Raw genomic sequence first — 22,291 nt, forward strand, 5'->3', positions numbered from 1 at the left:
GTAGAGCTGTCTTTTTCACCATGGTGTCGGCATCGACGTCGCACCTTGGTGAAGCGTTTTTGAACCAGTCCGCATTTTGTCAAAACCTTTTGAGATAAGGTTTTGAAACTTTCAGCAGTTGTGTACCATTACCTTGTCCAGTTTTAGGTAAGAGAGCATAACTTCATCAAGGATTTTGGCTGAGTTATGGCCCCTTTGAGCTTACAAATCTAGGTTAAGTTTTTCGTACCAGTTAATATTTTGTGTAAACTGTCTGACATAGGACTTTGAAACTTTTATCATTCTTGTCTGGGGCCAATACTATTCATACTGTATATCAAAGACCTTCCACTACACACAGGCCAATCATCAACTGACATGTTTGTAGATAATACAACAACATCTGCCTGGGTAAATCAATAATGGAAGTACACAATACACTACAGGCAGGGCTTCGGAAATTTGCCGGTTTGTCGGTTTTGGACCGATTTTTGACTTTTCAGACCGATTCATGAAGTGAAAAAACGAAAAAAATCGGTCCCGTAAAAATGGAGAAAAGTATAAATTTCGGTCTGATATCTCAATACACCATCTACTGCCAAGCAGGAAATTGTTGGTCGCACCCTCAGATAATCAATAAACGTGTCAAACGGTCTGATTGTCACTTTGATAATCGGCCCGTAATTAGCACGTGACGCAATCAGTGCTCGCGCGGCACATCCTTCAATGTTTCAGACAGCCGACTGCAATGTATTAAACATTTTTGACTGGTTTCCAAATATGTCTGACGGATCCAAATCATTTTTTTACGGGGATCCACTTTTTTATTTAGAATCCGACGGATGGTTTATTTCAAAAGGCTATGTTTGATCACGGTAAAAAACAAATGGTCACTGCATTTAATCAAAGAGCTATAATTGTACATTATAGGTCTTTGATTTAATGAGACATCACACGGAAAACCGATCAAAATATTTTTTATAATTACTTGATTTGAAAAAATTACAAGATTCAGTTGTTGGGGCTCCAGTTGAAACAAGTGCAGAAAATCGTCTTTGCAACCTGACTGTGCAAAAAAGAAAAGAAAAAATGGACTGGCAAACACGAATGAACCGGAGTGGCGCTGTTATCAAATCGGTCTTTTAAAAAACGTTTCAAAATGAAATTTTGTTTACATCAGAAGAGAACACATAACTTTATAAAATGTAGTTGCTTATTGAAGTACAACATAAGTGAAATGAAATATCCGTGGCCAATACGCGTGACCTTTTGGTACTATACATGCGGGAAATTCGATCTCAGCGTTCATATAACGTACACATTCGGTCCGCGGCAGAGTATTCTTAAAATACTGAGACTGTTTAGCAGAGAATATGTGTCGTGTAATTCACTTTGACGCATTGCAGGCCCGTAGCTACGTTGAGGCAAGTGAGGCAGTTGCCTCGGTTAAAATTTGGCATGCAATGAAAAAAGTAATTAAGTACATGTAGTTCAATTAAGAATACAAATGGTACCAATTCAAGTTCAAGTTCAAAAACATAGGGAAATGATATATTACACCCATTCAGAATGACTTTACAGTAACAGCCGTAATATAGATCTACAGCCTATTAGATAATTCTTAATCAGATTTAGAATTATGGATCCGCATACTCATAAGTAAAAAATCAGTACAAAACTACATTAAAAACACCAAATTTAAAGTAGTAAAACATAGTCGCAGGACCCTCCAGAATGCACCATAGACGACCTAAAGAAAAATATTCCAGGGGGAGCATGCCCCCGGACCCCCCTAGACTGCCTCGGTTAAAATTAGCCTCTGGCTACGGGCCTGCATTGTATTTTATAGAATTCGTTAAAGAATGAGGAAACATCACAAAGTATCTGCCGTGTATACGGTACCGGTCACGTGCGTTGGCTCTTAGACTAGTTACGCACACGGTGTCAATGCCTCGGTTTTTTCCTTACAAGTATTTTCTCGGAAAAACATCGAAATTTAAACAAAGTAACGATCACACATAACACTGAATAACTGTCTCCATTGTATGGAAACACGCGGTGACCGGTAACTCAGTTTTAATGCATGACATGCTTATTTCTTTACTCTATCACGTTTTACAAAATATGTAATATTGGGAATGCGGTGGGTGGGGTAGCGCCGATGTCAGGATTTTCGTTTCGGACCGATTGAGTTATCAAAATTTCCGGAGCCCTGACTACAGGCTGACATAAACACTATTGAAAAATGGTACACTGATAACTCAGTGCTTCCTAATACATCTAAAACAAAAGCTATGTACATCACTGCCTCCTATAACAACAATAAAATAACAAATTACACAACCTGTAATATTCAGTTGCAGGGCGAAGCACTATCATACTTATCCACGGAGAAACTTTTAGGAGTACTGTAAAATCATTAAATTTCGTGGGCATGAAATTTCGTGGTTTTGGTCAAAATGGCAATTTCATTGGGTTAAGAATTCATGGATTTCAGCTTTAAAACATAAAATAAATGGGAATTTTACTTGTTCGTTGGGATTAAATTTAATGGATTGACTCAACCACGAAATCCACGAAAGTAAGTCCCACACAAATATTAATGATTTCAGAGTACATATGGATAAACATCTAAACTTGAAGTATCAGGTTGAACAAACCATGAAAAAATGCAATACATATTTATATCTTCTCTTACAAATAAAATCTTTCCTGAGCTTACGACCCTGAAAGCTATTTATCAGTGCCTAGATTTTGCCACATTTTGATTATTGGTGCATTATATGGGTAAACTGCAGTGACAATCTTCTAGAAATTGTTTTAAAATTCTGAAAAACGTGGTGCAAAAATTATTCTTGACAAAAAAGAATTGATTCCCAATCTGCTGAATTATTTACAAAAGTGAAATGGATTTTTTCTGACAGAAGTAAATACAAAAAAGCGATCCTAGTATATAAATTGATTCATGATCAATGTCCTAATTATCTTACTTCAAAATTTACTCAAAAGCAAACATCTGATCGTGAACTTAGATCTAGAAAAAAGGGATGAACTAGTAGTACCTATGCCAAAAAGGGAATTTTCCCCAAAGCTATGCACTAGTCTGGAACAGTTATCTGGAATAACTTACCTAAACACATAATAAATTATGTTTTTCAGACACCCTGGAAAATTAAATGTCAGGAAATACTGTCTCTACCATCTCTCTACATTTTCATTGGAAATACTCCAATTATTAAATATAGTGTCCTGTATTGTATATAATCTTTCATTCTCATATTTTTCTGAGAACATAGTTATAACTTTGTGTTTTATTTTGTCATAGTATTTTATTCATTTTTATTGTTTCTGTATATAGCCATGTATATGTGGAGTCCACATTGTGCACCATATTTATGTCTCCCCCCCCCCTCTGGGTGAGACATATTGTTTTTGCCCTGTCCGTCCATCCGTCCGCCTGCCTGTCCATCCGTACATACGCCACGCTTCATTTCCGAGCAATAACTGGAGAACCATTTGACCTAGAACCTTCAAACTTCATAGGGTTGTAGGGCTGCTGGAGTAGACGAACCCTATTGTTTTAGGGGTCACTCCGTCAAATAACTAGAGAACCACTTGACCCAGAATGTTGAAACTTAATAGGATGATTGGTCATGAAGAGAAGATGACCCCTATTGATTTTGGGGTCACTCCGTCAAAGATCAAGGTCACAGGGGCCTGAACATTGAAAACCATTTCTGATCAATAACTAGAGAACCACTTGACCCAGAATGTTGAAACTTCATAAGATGATTGGTCATGAAGAGTAGATGACCCCTATTGTTTTTGGGGTCACTCCGTCAAAGGTCAAGGTCACAGGGGCCTGAACATTGAAAACCATTTCAGATCAATAACTAGAGAACCACTTGACCCAGAGTGTTGAAACTTAATACGATGATTGGTCATGAAGAGTAGATGACCCCTATTGATTTTGGGGTCACTCCGTCAAAGGTCAAGGTCACAGGGGCCTGAACATTGAAAACCATTTCCGATCAATAACTAGAGAACCACTTGACCCAGAATGTTGAAACTTCATAGGATGATTGGTCATGTAGAGTAGATGACTCCTATTGTTTTTGGGGTCACTCCGTCAAAGGTCAAGGTCACAGGGGCCTGAACATTGAAAACCATTTCCGATCAATTATTTGAGTACCACTTGACCCAGAATGTTGAAACTTCATAGGATGATGTACATGCAAAGTATATGACCCCTATTGATTTTGGAGTCACTCCATTAAAGGTCAAGGTCTAAGGGGCCTGAACATTGAAAACCATTTCCGGTCAGTAACTTGAGAACCACTCGACCAAGAATGTTGAAACTTCATAGGATGATTGTTCATGCAGAATAAATGACCCCTATTGTTTTTGGGGTCACTCCGTTAAAGGTCAAGGTCACAGGGGCCTGAACATTGATAACCATTTCCGATCAATAACTTCAGAACCTCTTGATCCAGAATGTTGAAACTTCATAGGATGATTGAACATGCAGAGTAGATGACCCCTATCAACTTTGGGGTCACTCTGTTAAAGGTCAAGGTCACAGGAGCCTGAACATGGAAAACAATTTCCGATCAATAACTTGAGAACCACATGACCCAGAATGTTGAAACTTCATAGAATGATTGAACATGCAGAGTAGATGATCCCTATTGATTTTGGGATCAGTCTATTAAAGGTCAAGGTCACAGGGGCCTGATCATGTAAAATCATTTCTGGAGAATGACTTGAGAACCACTTGACCTAGAATGTTGAAACTTAATAGGATGATTGGACATGCAGAGTAGATGACCGCTATTTATTTTGAGGTCACTTGATCATAGGTCAAGGTCACAGGAGCCTGAACAGTGACTTGAGAACCACTAGGCCAGTAGTGTTGAAATTTAGCGGGATGACTGGACATGCCAAGTAGATGATCCCTATTGCAGCCAACCATCAGTGTCTCTTTGACTTTCGCTCCTGACCCCAATTGACTTCTTGCCTATAGGACTTTGCATTGGGGGAGACATGTGCTTTTTTACAAAAGCAATTTCTAGTTTAAATTGGCTTAGCAAAATATATATTCTATTATAAATGAAGTCATTATTATTATTATTACTTGTTTATTATAACATTCTCTATCTGTAGGCAAGAGTACATAGCTCTGTCAAGAATTTTGGCTAAATTATGGCCATTTTAGGACTTCGAAATTGGTACAGTTTTTTGTACAAGTTCATGTTTTGTCAAAACTATCTGACATGTGGCTTTGAAACTTTGAACACTTGATTTCCATCTTCGAACAAGAGTACATAACTGAAGTATTTTAGCTGAATTATGGCCCTTTTTGGAATTGGAAATTAGTTTAGTTTTTGTACAAGTCAACGTTTTGTCAAAACTATCTGAACTGTTGCTTTGAAACTTTGAACAGTTGCTTATCATCATGATTTCCATTTGTTTGTAAGAGTACTTAAACTCCATACCAGTTAATATTTTGCCTTACCTGTTTGTCATACGGCTTTGTAACTTTGACCACTTGTTTACCATCATAGTCTACATATGTAAGCAAGACAACATAACTAGGACAAGGAAGTAAGCTCAGTTATGGCCCTTTTTGACATAGAAATAAATTAAAGTTGGCATACTATTCCATATTTTGTCTAAACTGTTTGGTGAATGGCTTTTAAACATTGAACACTTGCTTACAATGATGGTTACACATTGCCTTATAGTGCTAGACTTATCCAAATCCACAGATACAGATACATTGTCTTATCCATTTTTCTTCTTCTGTCTGGAAAAATTTTGACCCCGTACTTCCATCAATTCTTCAAATAGGCGATCGCGTTGATTTTGAGGTTCAACTTTGACATTGGCTTACTTCTCTGACAAAGCCATATTTTGGGTGTATGATTAGTCAGTCCTGATAGCCCTAGTTGTTTCTGTGAACAAATAAATATTTGTTTGTTTGTTTGTTTTGGGTTTCATGCCGTTTTTCAACAGTATTTCAGTCATGTAACAAAAGGCAGTTAACCTAACCAGTGTTCCTGGATTCTGTACCAGTACAAACCTGTTCTCTGCAAGTAACTGCCAACTTCCCCACATGAATCAGAGGTGGAGGACTAATGATTTCAGACACAATGTCGTTTATCAAATAGTCACAGAGAACATACACCCCGCCCGAAGATCGAACTCGCGACCCCGCGATTCGTAGACAGATGCTCTACCTACTGAGCTTAGCGGGCCGGTACACAAATAAATATAATTAGAATGATTGAAAGTAGTATAAAGAATGCACTTTGATATTTTGTTACCAAATATTTGCAGATGTATGTGTATACGAAGAAGTACATACCAGGAAGGACAATTGTGGTATGATGGCTGTAACAATGTTTGTCAGTGTGGCAATTCTAACAAATACATATACTCATATAGACAAATGTAAGTTGTATGTGCTCATTAGTCTGTTTTGTCAGAGTTTCATTTCCTTATAAAATTAAACCCAACATAATATAATTAATTTCTCATATCTGACATGGCTTTCAGCTGCCCCAAGACCCTGAAAGATCTTATATATTTATGACACTTTGCAGATTTGCAATGCATGCTACTATCCCGCAAGGCTGTGTACTGGTTCCTGACCCAAAAGATCCCTCGTACTGCTGGATACCAAGTTGTTTGATTTCTCCAAAACAAACCATTGGTATAGTGGTTGCTCCTGAACCCACTGGAACCGCAACAGGTAAATTGTATGATTGTGTATTCTGTATGCGCAGGTGAAGCTAAAGAAAATGATTTTTAGGGTTGTCTGTGGAAAAATATTATTGTTACACAGATGTAAAGTAATCCAGCAGATAAAAAAAGATTACTTAGTGTTCATTTAATTTGTTTGAATAAAGTAGCTGTCTAACTATGTTAACAGTATTCTTATAGAGAATTAGTCAGTCTGTTTTGCAGTAGAAAAGTACAGGGATTATTTTATTCCTGCCTTTATGCTTGTATTTGTTTCTTACTCATTTATACAAGAGAAGTCAGGCCAGCAGTTGTTACTTAAAGGAATGGTTATGGTGTTTTTTATATATTTGGTTAATAATTTTTATAACTTTTCACCAGTGAAGAAAAGGGAAGCATATGATACTTTTCTCTATACTTTAATGGTATTACCTGAATATTGTACATGGAAAACCCATGCAGACATTTTTAAATATTTCAGGAGTGAGATCAGAACCATCTGTTGGAACTGGCACTGCATCAAACAAAGCAGCTGTGTTAAACTTAAATAATACTGACTTTCATGGTTCTGTCTGTAATTTTTGAAAAGTACATGTACTATGTGATGGTTTTTATTAAGGGAGTCAGTGGCGCAGTGGTTAGCAGGTTGGACTACAACGCCAGCGGTCCGGGTTCGATTCCCGGTCGCGGCTGATATCCCGACTTGAATTCAGTGCTAGGTGATTTGCTTAAATTGTTTCCAGCAGTATCGGCCTAGACTGGATGCTGGGGAGGTAAATATGACTCCTGCCGTGGGCTCGGCTGGAAATAAGTTGTTCCATCCATTCCAGGTGGGGACTTTCGTCGACTACCCACGTTAAACAAGAAACTTTACTTTACTTTACTTATCTGCATGTCCATTTAGATGTCCATAATTCTGTCTGTCTGTCAAATAACAATTCAAGGTATTGACTTTAAACTTATCATTCAGATCAAAGTTTTGTTTTATAAAACAGTCTTGGAAAGTACAGTAACTGTTGAAGACTAGATTTTGATATTCATATGTAATTTGTAACTTGACATAGTAATGTGAATCTGCTGAAAATAATACTATAAAATAGTACTAGCCTTAGCATCAATGACTCCAGTACCAGGGCTGACTTGAGCAATTCCTGTGGACCTTAGCTCATCCCTGTCCCTTACTGGCAGTCAGTGTTTTACTGTGTATGGAAGTTATTGTAACGTTTTATGAGCTTTGGTTCGTCAGTTGGTCGGTCTGTCCGTCTGTTGATTTTAATGGTTTCCAGACAGACAGTAACATCACAAAATACAGGTCATGTTCGACATTGAGGTCAGCAGGTCAAAGGTCAAGGTTACGATGAGCCGGAAAAGTTAAATGGTTTCCGGATAATAACTTGAAAATGCTTAGGTCTAGAATCATAAATTTTGGTACACTGGTGTAATATCATAAAATACAGGTCAAGTTTGATTTTGAGGTCAGTAGGTCAAGGGTTAAGGTCACAGTGACCCAGAACAGTTCAATCATTTCCGGAAAATAACTCGTGTACGCTTGGGCCTAGGATCATGAAACTAAATAAGGAGGTTGATCATGACCAGTATATGACCTCTATTAATTTTGAGGTTCAGCTTTGACATTGGCTTTCTTTTGTGACAAGGCTGTATTGTAGGTATAATTTGTCACTCCTGTGACAGCTGTACTTTATTTTCATTACAGAAAGCTATATGTTGTCATTTTAGGACAGGAGCATGCTGTATCATTGAACATACATGTAATTATGTTTTTTTTTCTTCAGGTTGTACATACAAAGGAATGCTTGTGTATCAGAGGCAGATATTTGATGACGGTTGTGATTATTCATGTGAATGCATTGATAATAAAGATGTGATAAAAGGTATGTTTTAGCCATTGTTTATCATGAGCTTTTTAGCTCACCTGAGCCAAAAGCTTATGGTGAGCTACATGTATAAGTATTGATGAATGTCCGTCATCCATCCGTCATCAGCCTGTCAGTTCACATTTAGTATTTTTACACTCTAGCATCCACAATTCTGGAACCAACCTAATCAAACTTAGTCACAATGTTTTTGGTCACAAGACCTTGGATGAGTTTGATTATGGGCTAGATCTGGTCAGTATATCCAGAGTAATGTGCCCTTGATTGACAGAATTTGCTATATTTCACTTTGTTTACACTCCAGCACCTTCATTTCTTCACTAGTCCTAACCATATTTATAACTATAGAATGTTCATGACTTCAATATGTCAGAAAAGTCCAATTTTGAGCAAAACCGGAGTAGTAGGCTCAAAGATGAGCGCCCTTGATTTAACAAAAGTTGATATATTTTGCCTTGTTAGCTCACCTGTCACATAGTGACAAGATGAGCTTTTGTGATCGCGCAGCGTCCGTCGTCCGTCCGTGCGTCCGTCAGTGCGTAAACTTTTCCTTGTGACATCTCTAGAGGTCACATTTTTCATGGGATCTTTATGAAAATGGGTCAGAATGTTCATCTTGGTAAATTCTACGTCAAGTTTGAAACTGGGTCATGTGCCATCAAAAACTAGGTCAGTAGGTCTAAAAATAGAAAAACCTTGTGACCTCTCTAGAGGCCATAATTTTCAATGGATCTTCATGAAAATTGGTCAGAATGTTCACCTTGATGATATCTAGATCAAGTTTGAAACTGGGTCATGTGCCTTCAAAAACTAGGTCAGTAGGTCTAAAAATAGAAAAACCTTGTGACCTCTCTAGAGGCCATATATTTCATAAGATCTTCATGAAAATTAATCAGAACGTTCACTTTGATGATATCTAGGTCAGGTTCGAAACTGGGTCACGTGCCTTTAAAAACTAGGTCAGTAGGTCAAATAATAGAAAAACCTTGTGACCTCTCTAAAGGCTATATTTTTCATTGGATCTGTATGAAAGTTGGTCTGAATGTTCATCTTGATGATATCTAGGTCAAGTTTGAAACTGGATCAGCTGCGGTCAAAAACTAGGTCAGTAGGTCTAAAAATAGAAAAACCATGTGACCTCTCTAGAGGCCATACCAGGGTTGCCAGCAGTCTTGAAAAGTCAGGGAAATTGGTTTCTTTTTCAAGGTCAGGGAATTGTCAGGGAGTTTTAAAATTTGGTCAGTGAAAAATGAAAATCCTGGAAAGTCAGGGAAAAGTCAGGGAAAAATGATTTCAAAGCTCGAAGAAGTTAATCATTTTAAACTTTTGTGGTTATGGCAGTCTTCAAGCATTAAATTTAAGTAATTAAAAACAAAGTTTAGTGATGTAATACTGTAACATGCATTTAATTTGTTTAAATCCCCCATTTTTCTTTAAACACTGATTTTGCTTGAAGACTGAAAGGCTTTGCAACCCTTGCCTCCAGAGCTAACTAACATTTTTTTGTTATTTTGTAGGAAAGTGACACATGAAGAGAGCCTACAACTAACATTATTCTAATACACTTTTTTTGTTGTAGGTACTCCAGGTGTTTTCTGTTTGTTAAATAATATCATAACATACACATCTAAGTACATTGTTGATGGCATGTATTATAAACAAGTTACTATTTCAGGCACTTCCTACTAGCATGACAAACTAACCAACTACTACAGTATTAGTCATGATGCTTTATTGTTTTTGCCACAGTGACTAGGACACTGTATATTAAGAGATCTTGGATTTTGAGAGTGATGATTTGTCAATATGATTCCAATGGTCTTGCTATTAGTCATGGTGTTTTATTGTTTTTGCCTCTAGGAAACTGTATAATAACAGATCTTGGATTTTTGAGAATGATACTTTGCTAAAACTAGCAAGGTTCTAAAGGTCTTGTTATTAACCATACTTTATTGTTTTTACCATAAGGAAAGTGTACCTTAAAAGATGTTAGATTTTTGATAGTCACATGTCTTGCAAAGATGCTTTTGATATGTATCTCTTAATAATTAGGTTTCACTGACCAATAGTCACAATTATGTTTCATTGACTTGACCACCAAACAGTCATACAAGAAAGAAAACCATGTTTATTATCATTGTGTTTGATGTTTATGTTTAATATATTTGAAAATAAATACAAAACATTTTGGAAAAAAAATAATGGGAGGATTGGATGGCTATAGGGGAGGTCAGGAGGCCATTTAAATGTTTGGCGGTTTTGGTCAGTGAAAAACATGAATTGGTCAGAGAAAAGTCAGGGAATTTTATTCACCCAGAGTGCTGGCAACCCTGCATACTTTTCAATGCATTTTCATGAAAATTGGTCAGAATGTTCACCTTGATGATATCTAGGTCAAGTTTAAAACTGGGTAACGTGCCATCAAAAACTAGGTCAGTAGGTCAAATAATGAAAAAACCTTGTGACCTCTCTAGAGACCATATTTTTCATAGGATCTGTATGAAAATTGGTCTGAATATTCATCTTGATGATATCTAGGTCAGGTTCGAAACTGGGTCACGTGCCTTCAAAAACTAGGCCAGTAGGTCTAAAAATAGAAAAAACCTTTTGACCACTCTAGAGGCCATATTTTTAATGGATCTTCATTAAGATTTGTCTGAATGATCACCTTGATGATATCTAGATAAAGTTTGAAACTGGGTCATGTGTGGTCAAAACTAGGTCAGTAGGTATAAAAATAGAAAAACCTTGTGACCTCTCTAGTGGCCATACTCTTCATGAGATCTTCATGAAAATTGGTGAGAATGTTCACCTTAATAATATATAGGTCAAGTTCAAAACTGGGTCATGTGCCTTCAAAAACTAGGTCATTAGGTCAAATAATAGGAAAACCTTGTGACCTCTCTAGAAGTCATTTTTTTCAATGGATCTTCATGAAAATTGGGTCATATGGAGACAGGTGAGCGATCCAGGACCACCATGGTCCTCTTGTTCTTCTTATCTCTGAGATTACTGATGGATTTGATTCAAACTTTATCATCACCCACATCATCTGACATGAGGGCCATAACCCTGGAACCAGTATTTCATGATTTATCTCCCCTTTTCACTTAGAATTTCAGGTTAAAGTTTTGATGCACTTTCACTCTATCTCTGTTATTACTCACAGTGTAGAAACGATTGAACAACCATAACGGAAATAGCGATGTGATTTCAATCATTTGTTGAAATATGATAAACGTGGTCTAACTTTTTCGATTGATATTTGGATAATTGTCAAATAAAGGTATGTTTATTCCTTGAGATGTGTTTCGAAAGGCATGTTTCAAAATTTTCCCAGTCAATATAAGTCCAGAATGACTTACATGAGCGGTAGGTAAGGTGAAATCAGTTGATTACACGGTGAATGTTTAGATCATGCATACCAACATTGAATGAGTTTTATCAAAAATAAAGCAAATTTTCTGAATGCATGTCACATTATAAGAATTTAGTGTATTTTCTTTTTCGTTGATAACGATTTCAACCTTAATTCATCCTTTATTTCGTTTTAAACACAAATTTGTGGTGCTATGTATTGTATTGTATTGTACGCCTTATTGAAATGATAGTGAACGACTTATTTCGATTTTACACACAAGATTGTACTACTTATTGCAAATATTTAATACGATTTTGTCCATATTGAACGACAGATTGTTATTACAAATTACGATTAAATTCTGATTTCTGTCTGTTTTAGGTACAATGAAGCAATATTAGTGTTATTATTGCAAAGAAACGACACCAGACTTTGAAAACATAATTAAACACAACTTTATTCAAAACATACAAATTCAAATCGAAACACACGACAACTTTGAAAATAAGAAAGTTTTATTCACAAAAGATTTTCAAGTAATCCCAAAAGAAGTTAACAATAGCAATATAATGATGATACCAATTAAAGAAAAAACAACAATAAAAATAAAAAAGAATCCGCTAAATTAGAATCGCCCTTGAAAAAAGTACCAAATAATAATTGTGCTCAGCAAACGAATACAGAGGCTTAAGCAAGTTTAGCAATCCAAATTTAAAATAATGACACTCGAAAAAAAAAAACATTAAGGAGAAGAATTCTGTAAGATTGTGTGTTTCATTCTTATTCTTTCCTAATTATCTTGTTCAAACTACGATGTATGTATTTAATCTGTACATGTATTACTGGGAATAAAATATGTTTAAAGTGAAAAATAAGGCTTAGGCAAGTTTTTTTTTTTTTTTTTTTTTGGTTTAACGTCGCACCGACACATGATAGGTCATATGGCCAGTTTTCAGCTTTAATAGTGGAGGAAGGCCCCAGGTGCCCCTCCGTGCATTATTTCATCACAAGCGGGCATCTGGGTAGAATCACCGACTTTCCGGAAGCCAGCTGGATGACTTCTTCACATGAAGAATTTAGCGTCCCGAGTGAGGCTCACATCGATGAGGGGCAAGTGATTTGAAGTCAGTGACCTTAACCATTCGGCCATGGAGGTCCCGCTTAGGCAAGTTATGCAGTCTAAATTAACAACACTCGAACAAAAGCTGTTTAGTCAGAATAACATGAGAAAAGGAAAAAAGGAGAGAAAGTGTTTTAAAATTACTTATATTTTTAAAATGCTAAGCATGATGTATATGTTGTAATACCACTCATAATGAAGGCTATATTACACGAGAATGAGGTAGTGCCAGCGTTTACATTGCGTGTTTCCGTCATTTGACAAAAATATTAACATAGGAAGAGAAAGAATGCCACTTATTTATAGCCCTCAACCTAAAACGTGTGTTAAAAAGATTAACCCGGGAAGAAAAAGAAAGCCACTAAGCCCTCATCCCAAAACAAATAGCCTGATGACAAACACACAAAATACTGTCTCATAACAAAAAATTATGGAAGGCAATGGACTTAAAGCACAGAAATGTATCCGCAGTTTAAACATTTCAATCAGTCGCCTGTTGACTGTTATAGAATTGTTATTACCGGTAAGATTGTAATGAACAACAAAATAAAGTGAACTAGATGGCCGAAAAATCTAATTGAGATTTTGTTCTTACATATTTAGTAAACTATAACTATATCTAAACTATACCCAACATAATCATGAATAATTGTCACTCAAACCAAACAGCTGCCAAGTTTCAAACACATATTGCACAAATTAGTTATTGTATGTACATTTGTATTTGCTAAAACTGCATGATAAATGTTTTAAGTTCTACCACTGGCACTGTCTACAAAATCTCTCCAGTTTCGACAGTTAAATGAAAAATAATTACTATAATCATTCCCAGTTAATCGCTATAAATTTTCAATAAAATCGCAACAAATCGTTCACATCATTGTGGACAGTTTTCAATAAATCGTTCAATATGAAATGAAACATTGACTACAGAAATCGGTATATTTCTACGCAAATGATAAATACCTTGTAACGCATGAGTTTAAGAACAATTTATTGACAATGCAGGACTTCTCTAATATGAATCTTATACACGTCCATTATCAACTAGAAGGGAAAACTTTGTTTATTCATGTGACACTTTCTGAAGTTTCAACAGAAATCGGTGATTACTTTTGATTACGGTAGCATAACGACGGTACTTAACACACATACTGATGAAATCTAAGACGAATTATCTCTTCAATGTATAATCTATTGACTACCTACAGATAAAGTCGCCTAAACTCCACTATAGTGTAAAAATAAATGAAAATAGCAGCGGTGTGTAAACCCAGATACTGTGTATGTCGTATAATCACATCGCTATTTCCGTTTGGGTTGTTCACTGTTTCTACACTGTGTTACTGAATGGATCTGATTCAAACTTAAAATAGTTGTTCAGCATCATCACCAACATCATATGACGCAAGGTGCATAAATGTAGCACCAGTTTGTCATGAATTATTCCCCCTTTCTATTTAGAATTTCAGGTTAAAGTTTTAATGCACTTTTACTCTATCTCTTTTGTTACTGAATGGATTTGATTCAAACTTAAAATACTTGTTCAACATCATCACCCACATCTTATGCCCCTTTACATAGAAACTAATGTTACTTTTGATGCATTTTCACTATATCTCAGTTATTACAGTATAATTACTTAATGCATTTGATTCAAACTTGAAGTAGTTGTTCCACATCATCATCCCCATCATATGACACAATTTGCATAACTCTTACACCAATATTTTATGAATTATGCCCCCTTTTTGTTTAGAATTATACTTATATGGTGTTTTGATACATTTTATCTCTTATTACTTAATATTTCTGATACATACTCAAGCTATTGTGCAATATCTTCATCCACCATCTGAGCCATTAAACACTCCAGTGACAGCTCCAGTTTCCTCTGATGTGCCCAGTTTCACTATCCGGCATCAAAATAGTCGAGCACGCTGTCTCCTGTGACAGCTCTTGTTTGTGTATTTTGACCAATCTCTACCTGGTAAGGATTTTTGTGTGGATTTACATTTTTTTTTGTTGTTAAAGATTAACTTCCCTTAATTGTTACTATAAATAACTTATGTTGTAACTTTTTTTATAATTGACTGTAGGGAAAAACCAAGACCACTTTTCTGTGGTACAACATAGATGTTACTTTCAAATTTTAGGTGTATTTTAAGGTATCTCTGCCTGGTAAGGATTTTTTATGTGGATTTAGGAAAACAAAAGAATTACAATAATTACTAAACAACCACAAAATTAAAATTCCATTTGCAAATACAGGTGCTAGAGTAAAGAAATTTGCTGTGACGGATGTATATTTTGACATTCTGGCACTCTTGTTGTTATAGAGTTAACCTTCTCTCTCTTATTTATCCCCCCACCAAAGGTGAAGGGGATATAAGAAATGCTCTCCGTCCGTGCGTCCGTCTGTCCGTCCGTCCGTCCGTGCATCCGCAACGATCTTTGTCCGGAGCATAACTCCAAAAGTACTTGAGGGATTTTCTTCAAACTTCATACACTGATAGAACACATTGGGAGGAAGTGCAGTGTGCAAGAACAATAACTCTGCCTTGCCTATTTTCTGAGTTATTCCCCTTTATCTTATTTTCTTAAAAAATTTTGTCCGGAGCATAACTCCAAAAGTACTGGAGGGATTTTCTTCAAACTTCATACACTGATAGAACACATTGGGAGGAAGTGCAGTGTGCAAGAACAATAACTCTACCTTGCCTATTTTTTTGAGTTATTCCCCTTTATCATATTTTCTTAAAACATTTTGTCCAGAGCATAACCCCAAAAGTACTGGAGGGATTTTCTTCAAACTTCATACACTGATAGAACACATTGGGAGGAAGTGCAGTGTGCAAGAACAATAACTCTACCTTGCCTATTTTTTGAGTTATTCCTCTTTATCATATTTTCTTAAAAAAATTTGTCCGGAGCATATCTTCTTCATGCATGGAGGGTTTTTGATATATCTTGACACAAATGTTTACCACCACGAGGCGGAGTGTCATACGCGAGAACCAGGTCCCTAGGTCTAAGGTCAAGGTCACACTTAGAGGTCAAAGGATACAAGAATAAAAACCTTGTCTGGAGCATTTCTTCTTCATGCATTGAGGGATTTTGATATAACTTGGCACAAATGTTCACCACCACGAGACGGAGTGTCATGCGCAAGATCTAGGTCACTAGGCCTAAGGTCAAGGTCACACTTAGAAGCCAAAGGTCAGATACAAGAATGACTTTGTCCGAAGCATTTCTTCTTCATGCATGGAGGGATTTTGATGTAACTTGGCACAATTATACACCATCATGAGACGAAATGTCATGCGCAGTTCCCTTCTTTAGAATTACTTCCCTTTGTTGTTACTTTAAATAGCTTTTATTGTAACTTTTTCAATACTAGTCATAGGGAAAAGTCGAGACCACTTTTCTGTAGTACATCAAACATGCTAAATCCAATTTTGAGGTGTATTTTGACCAGTCTCTTCCTGATAAAGATTTTTGTGTGGACTTGCATTTTTTTTTTTTTTTTTTTCCTTTTTTTTTTAAAGATTAACTTCCCTTAGTTGTTACTATAAATAAGTTATATTGTAACATTTTTATAATTGACCCTAGGGAAAAAACAAGACCACTTTTCTGTGGTACAGCATAGATGTTACTCTCCAGTTTTAGGTGTATTCATTAATTTTATTATATATAAGGTATCTCTACCTAGTAAGGAGTTTTTTTGTGGACTTTAAAAAACAAAAGACTTACAATGATTACTAAACAACCACAAAATTAACATTCCATTTGCAAATACAGCTGCTAGAGTAAAGAAATTTGCTTTGACGGGCATATATTGTGACATTCTGGCACTCTTGTTCCCTGTTAGCTTTCCATTCCTTCTTTTTACAGTAGCCATATAGAAAAACATCATAGCTATACTCTTCATGAAAATTAATAAAATTTAGCAGTAAACCACCTCACTACTGACTTATTCTTTCTTCCACATCTTAAAACCCCTGATGCGGTCCACATCCTTCAATTATGATATGCCCGGTGGGGGGATTAGCCATGTCTGACATGGCTCTTGTTTATTTTAGATGTTCACTCTTGCCACCTTCATCTTGTCCTTAGAGAGCCGACCCTGCACACTCGTGTTGTTTGATATCAGATCGTAACATTGGTAAAATTCCTGCCACAGTTTATCCACTAGAATACAGCTAGTAAACAATAAATCCAACCAACACCAGTAACTGGGGGCTACATCATTGTTGGTGGACTGGTACCATATCAGACTGGTTCTGGCTTCGAAGGATCAACACGTGAGTTTACCTATTGTTCCAAGAAGGTCTGTATGTCACTAGCTTCCAACAGGACAATGCAACATTGCAAAGGCACACTCTGATTTGTAATTTTCTGCGGATTTTGCTTCCATACATACTTCTACTGAAATATTCTGCCTTAATGGTTTTAAGTTTCAAGATATTTTCCTAGTTTTACAGAAACCTTTTCTTTTAGGAAGCCATTCAGCTTTGATGGTTCTTACCATACTAGTGTTATACCTAGCTCCAAAGTTATAAAACTTAAGTTGGAGATGGTGCAGGCTTTCTGTTGGTCAATTACAAATTTATAATGTGGATTTTGCAATTTTCAGCTGCTTGTATATAAAATGGTCAAGTCTACAAATAAGGGGCTGCATCATCAGGACAGATGGGTGTAAATATAATTGTGAATGTATAGATGTAATGGTGGACAGTACAAGTGTACAGAAAGGTATGGCAAAGAGATTTTGAAATTTCAGTTTGTTTACATGGTGACTGTGTAAAAAAATTCTATAAATAATAATGTACTGAGAAATCAATTAATCTTGTGGCAGTGAAATTTCATGGTTTTGTCTAAGAAAAGCTATTTTATGGAGATATAAATTTGTGGTGAAGAAGTTTTTAAGATCAAATGAAGAAAAATGTTGTTGGTTTGTATGTTGCTAAAACCACAAAATCCACTAAAAATGAGCCCTTAATGAATATTAATGTTACCGCTCGATGTCCGTCGTGTGTCAACAATTTGTAAAAAAATCTTCTTCTTTAGAACCACTGGGCAGATTTACACCAAACTTCACAGGAATGATCCTTGCACATGTGGCCCCATTTAAAAATGCCCAAAGAATTTAATTCCATGAAGAACTCGGGTTGCCATGGCAACCTAAAGGAAAGACCTTAAAAATCTTCTAGTCTGGAACTGTTAGCCGGATTTCAAAAATATTTTGTAGAAATGATCTCTAGGTGACCCTCTGCCAAAATTGGCTTAGCCATTCTGTTTTGGTAAAAAACATGGCTGCCATGGGGTGGGGCTTATTTTCCCTATATGGCTATTTTGTAAAATTCAAAAATCTTCTTCTTCAAAACTACTGGGCAGATTTTCACTAAGCTTCACAGAAATGATCCTTGGGTGCCCCTCTATCAAAATTGCCCAAAGAATTGAAATCCATGCAGAACTCTGGTTGCAATGGCAACTGAAATGAAAAACTTAAAAAATCTTCTTGTCTAAAAACATAGTAGCTAGAGCTTTGATATTTGGTATGTGGCATAGTCTAATAGTTTTCTACCAAATTATTTCAAGTTATCCCCCTAGGGTCAAATATGGTCCCACCCTGGGGGTCATATGGTTAACATAGACTTATATAGGAAAAACTTTGAAAATCTTCTTGTCCCAAACCACAGGGCTTAGGGCTTTGATATTTTGTACATAACACCATCTAGTTGTCCTCTTCTAAGATTGTTCAAATTATCCCCCTAGGGTTAAATATGGCCCTCTCTGGGGTTCACATGGTTTATATATGTAGGGAAAAACTTCGAAAATCTTCTTGTCCAAATTCGCAGGGCCTAAGGCTTTGATATTTGGTATGTAGCATCATCTATTGGTCCTTTGCCGAGTTTGTTCAATTTATCCGCCTAGGGTCAAATATTGCCCCGCTCAGGCCAGAGACACATGGTTTATATAGACTTGAATAGGAAAAAACTTAGAAAATCTTCTTGTCTGAAACCACAAGCCCTAGAACTTTGATGTTTTGTATGTAGCATTGCCGTATGGTCCTCTACCAAGATTATTAAAATTATTACCCTTGGGTGTAAAGAGGCCCTTCCCTGGGGGTCCATAGTTTTACATATATAGGAAAACTTTAAAAATCTTCTTGTCTGAAACCAGAAGGCCTAGGCTTTTGATATTTGCAATATTGCATTGCCTAGTGCTCTACCAAGATTATTCAAATAATGCCCTTTAGTTAAAAAGAGGCCCCACCCAGGGTATCACAAGTTTTACATAGACTTATATAAGAAAAAAAGTTAAAAATCTTGTCTGAAAGTTCAAGGCCTAGGCCTTTGATATTTGATATGTATCATTGCCAGGTTGATTTCTAACAAGAGTGTTTGAATTATTCCCCTAGGGTGAAAAGAGGCCCCACCCTGACCTACTTTCTTGTTTTTACCTCACCCGTCACATAGTGACAGGGTGAGACGGGGATAGTTTTTGTGATCACCCTTCATCTGTCATCCGTCCATCGTCCGTCCGTCCACAGTTTCCTTGTGAACACAATAAGAGACCACACTTTGTATTTGATTTTTATCAAACTTACACACAACTTGTATGGGTATAATATCTCTGTTCCTTTTGAAAACTGGCCAGATCCGATCATGGGTTGCAGAGTTATGGCCCCTTAAAGGGCCTAAATTTGCTATTTTTGGCTTGTGGACATGGTGGAGACAACATTTTGCAATCGATTATAATCAAACTTGCACATAACTTGTATTGGTTTCTCAGTTCTTTTCAAAAACTGGCCAGATCCCATCATGGGTTCCAGAGTTATGGCAGATTCATCATGGAATCCAAGGTTTATTGTTGTTGAAGATATTTTGTAAATTTGTATCAAATTAAACCGTAAATGAAGTCTCCATATGACTGCAAAAGCCAAAATAGAAAATTAAGGCCCTTTAAAGGGCCGAGTTAAAGGGCCATAACTCTGGAACCCATGATGGGATCTGGAGTTACTGTCCCTGAAAGAGCCAAAAATTTGGTAATTTTTACCATGAGAACATGATAGAAGTGGCATTTTATATTTGGTTTTAACCACACTTACACACAACTTATGTCACAATAAGATCTCAGTAATGTTCCTTTTGAAAACTGGGTAGATTTCATCATGGGTTCTAGAGTTACTGCCCCTGAAAGCGGCAATTTTTTCTGTTTTGGTCATTTCAGCCATAAATTATAGAGGTTTCATTTATGCTTTGATTTGAAAATAACTTGCACAGAATGATTATCATGATGAACTTTAGGCTTGGATTGAAACTGGGTCATGTCAGGTCAAAAACTAGGTCATCAGGTCAAATCAAAGGAAAAGTTTTTAATAACCTAGTGGCCACATTTATGACCCTATCTTCATGAAACTTGGTCAGAATGTTTATCTTGATGATATTAAGGCCAGGTTTGAAACTCGGATTTATGGGATCAGAAACAAGGTGATGAGGTCAAATCAAAGGAAAAGCTTGTTAACATTCTTCAGGCCACATTTATGACCCTATCTTCTTGAAACTTGGTCGGAATGTTTATCTTAATGATTCCTAGGCCAACTTTGAAACTGGGTCATATTGGGTCAAAAACTAGGTCACCCAGTCAAATCAAAGGAAAGGCTTGTTAACACTCTTCATTTGATGTGCATGAAACATGGTCAGAATGTTTGCATCATATGAATTTTTATCTTGGTCATGTGGGGTCAAAAACTAGGTCACCAGGTCAAATCAAAGGATAAGGTTGTTAACACCCTAGGGGTTACATTTTTGATTCTATCTTCATAAAATTTGGTTGGAATATTTGTTATCATGAAGTCTTGGAAGATTTTAAATCTGAGTCAAGGGGGGCAAATACTAGGGCACTAGGTCAAATCATCAGAAAGCTTGTATACACTATAGAAGCCACTTTTTTCTCCAGTCTTTTCGAAACTTTGCCAGAATGTTTGTTTTCATGAAATTTTGGACACATTCAAATTTGGGTCATGTGGTGTAAAAAACTAGGTAAGACAAATCAAAGAGAATGCTTGTTTACACTCATGAGGCCACGTTTATTTGGTCCAACCTTAATGAAAATTGGTCAGAATATTTGTCTCAATGAAATCACTAGGTAAAACATGTTTATACTGTTATGGTGTGTTACACAGGTGAGCGACATAGGGCCATCTTGGTCCTCTTGTTATAGTTAATATTTTAGCTCCATTTTAATGTTTATTCTCATTTGTATAGCCAACAGTTTTTTATGCCCCCGAAGGGAGGCATATAGTTTTTGAACCGTCTGTCTGTCTGTCGGTCTGTCAGTCTGTCGGTCTGTCCGCAATTTTCGTGTCCGGTCCATATCTTTGTCATCGATGGATGGATTTTCAAATAACTTGGCATGAATGTGTACCACAGTAAGACGACGTGCAGTGCGCAAGACCCAGGTCCGTAGCTCAAAGGTCAAGGTCACACTTAGACGTTAAAGGATAGTGCATTGATGGGCGTGTCCGGTCCATATCTTTGTCATCGATGGATGGATTTTCAAATAACTTGGCATGAATGTGTACCACAGTAAGACGACGTGCAGTGCGCAAGACCCAGGTCCGTAGCTCAAAGGTCAAGGTCACACTTAGACGTTAAAGGATAGTGCATTGATGGGCGTGTCCGGTCCATATCTTTGTCATCGATGGATGGATTTTCAAATAACTTGGCATGAATGTGTACCACAGTAAGACGACGTGTCATGCGCAAGACCCAGGTTCGTAGCTCAAAGGTCAAGGTCACACTTAGATGTTAAAGGATAGTGCATTGATGGGCGTGTCCGGTCCATATCTTTGTCATCGATGGATGGATTTTCAAATAACTTGGCATGAATGTGTACCACAGTAAGATGACGTGTCACATGCAAGACCCAGGTCCGTAGCTCAAAGGTCAAGGTCACACTTAGACATTAAAGATCATTGTTCATGATAGTGCATTGATGGGCATGTCCGGTCCATATCTTTGTCATTCATGCATGGATTTTAAAATAACTATGCATGAATGTGTGACACAGTAAGATGATGTGTCGCGCGCAAGACCCAGCTCCATAGGTCAAAGGTCCTAAACTCTAACATCGGCCATAACTATTCATTCAAAGTGCCATCGGGGGCATGTGTCATCCTACGGA

At 36.8% G+C, this 22,291-nt stretch overlaps 1 protein-coding gene across 3 annotated transcripts in view; it reads left to right on the forward strand.

The window, feature by feature from the left end:
- The first annotated feature begins 1,922 nt into the window (after positions 1 to 1,922).
- The window catches only part of LOC123553755 (uncharacterized), a 32,244-nt gene continuing 11,875 nt past the window's right edge, over positions 1,923 to 22,291 (forward strand). The window contains exons 1-7 of one of the 3 annotated variants that reach the window (XR_008371868.1): positions 1,923 to 2,044; positions 6,319 to 6,432; positions 6,585 to 6,733; positions 7,205 to 7,496; positions 8,517 to 8,615; positions 17,182 to 17,403; positions 17,736 to 17,854. Coding sequence is in view for 1 of the 3 variants with exons in the window: in XM_053548830.1 (XP_053404805.1) it covers positions 2,025 to 2,044; positions 6,319 to 6,432; positions 6,585 to 6,733; positions 7,205 to 7,308 (387 nt within the window). In the remaining 2 variants the exon portion in view is untranslated. Of the gene's footprint in view, positions 2,045 to 6,318; positions 6,433 to 6,584; positions 6,734 to 7,204; positions 8,007 to 8,516; positions 8,616 to 14,455; positions 15,090 to 17,181; positions 17,404 to 17,735; positions 17,855 to 22,291 lie in introns of those variants that run through there. The other 2 variants (XM_053548830.1, XR_008371869.1) reach the window with 2 other exon arrangements.

This window comes from Mercenaria mercenaria, chromosome 7, assembly GCF_021730395.1.
Source record: "Mercenaria mercenaria strain notata chromosome 7, MADL_Memer_1, whole genome shotgun sequence".
Taxonomy (NCBI): Eukaryota; Metazoa; Mollusca; class Bivalvia; order Venerida; family Veneridae; genus Mercenaria; species Mercenaria mercenaria.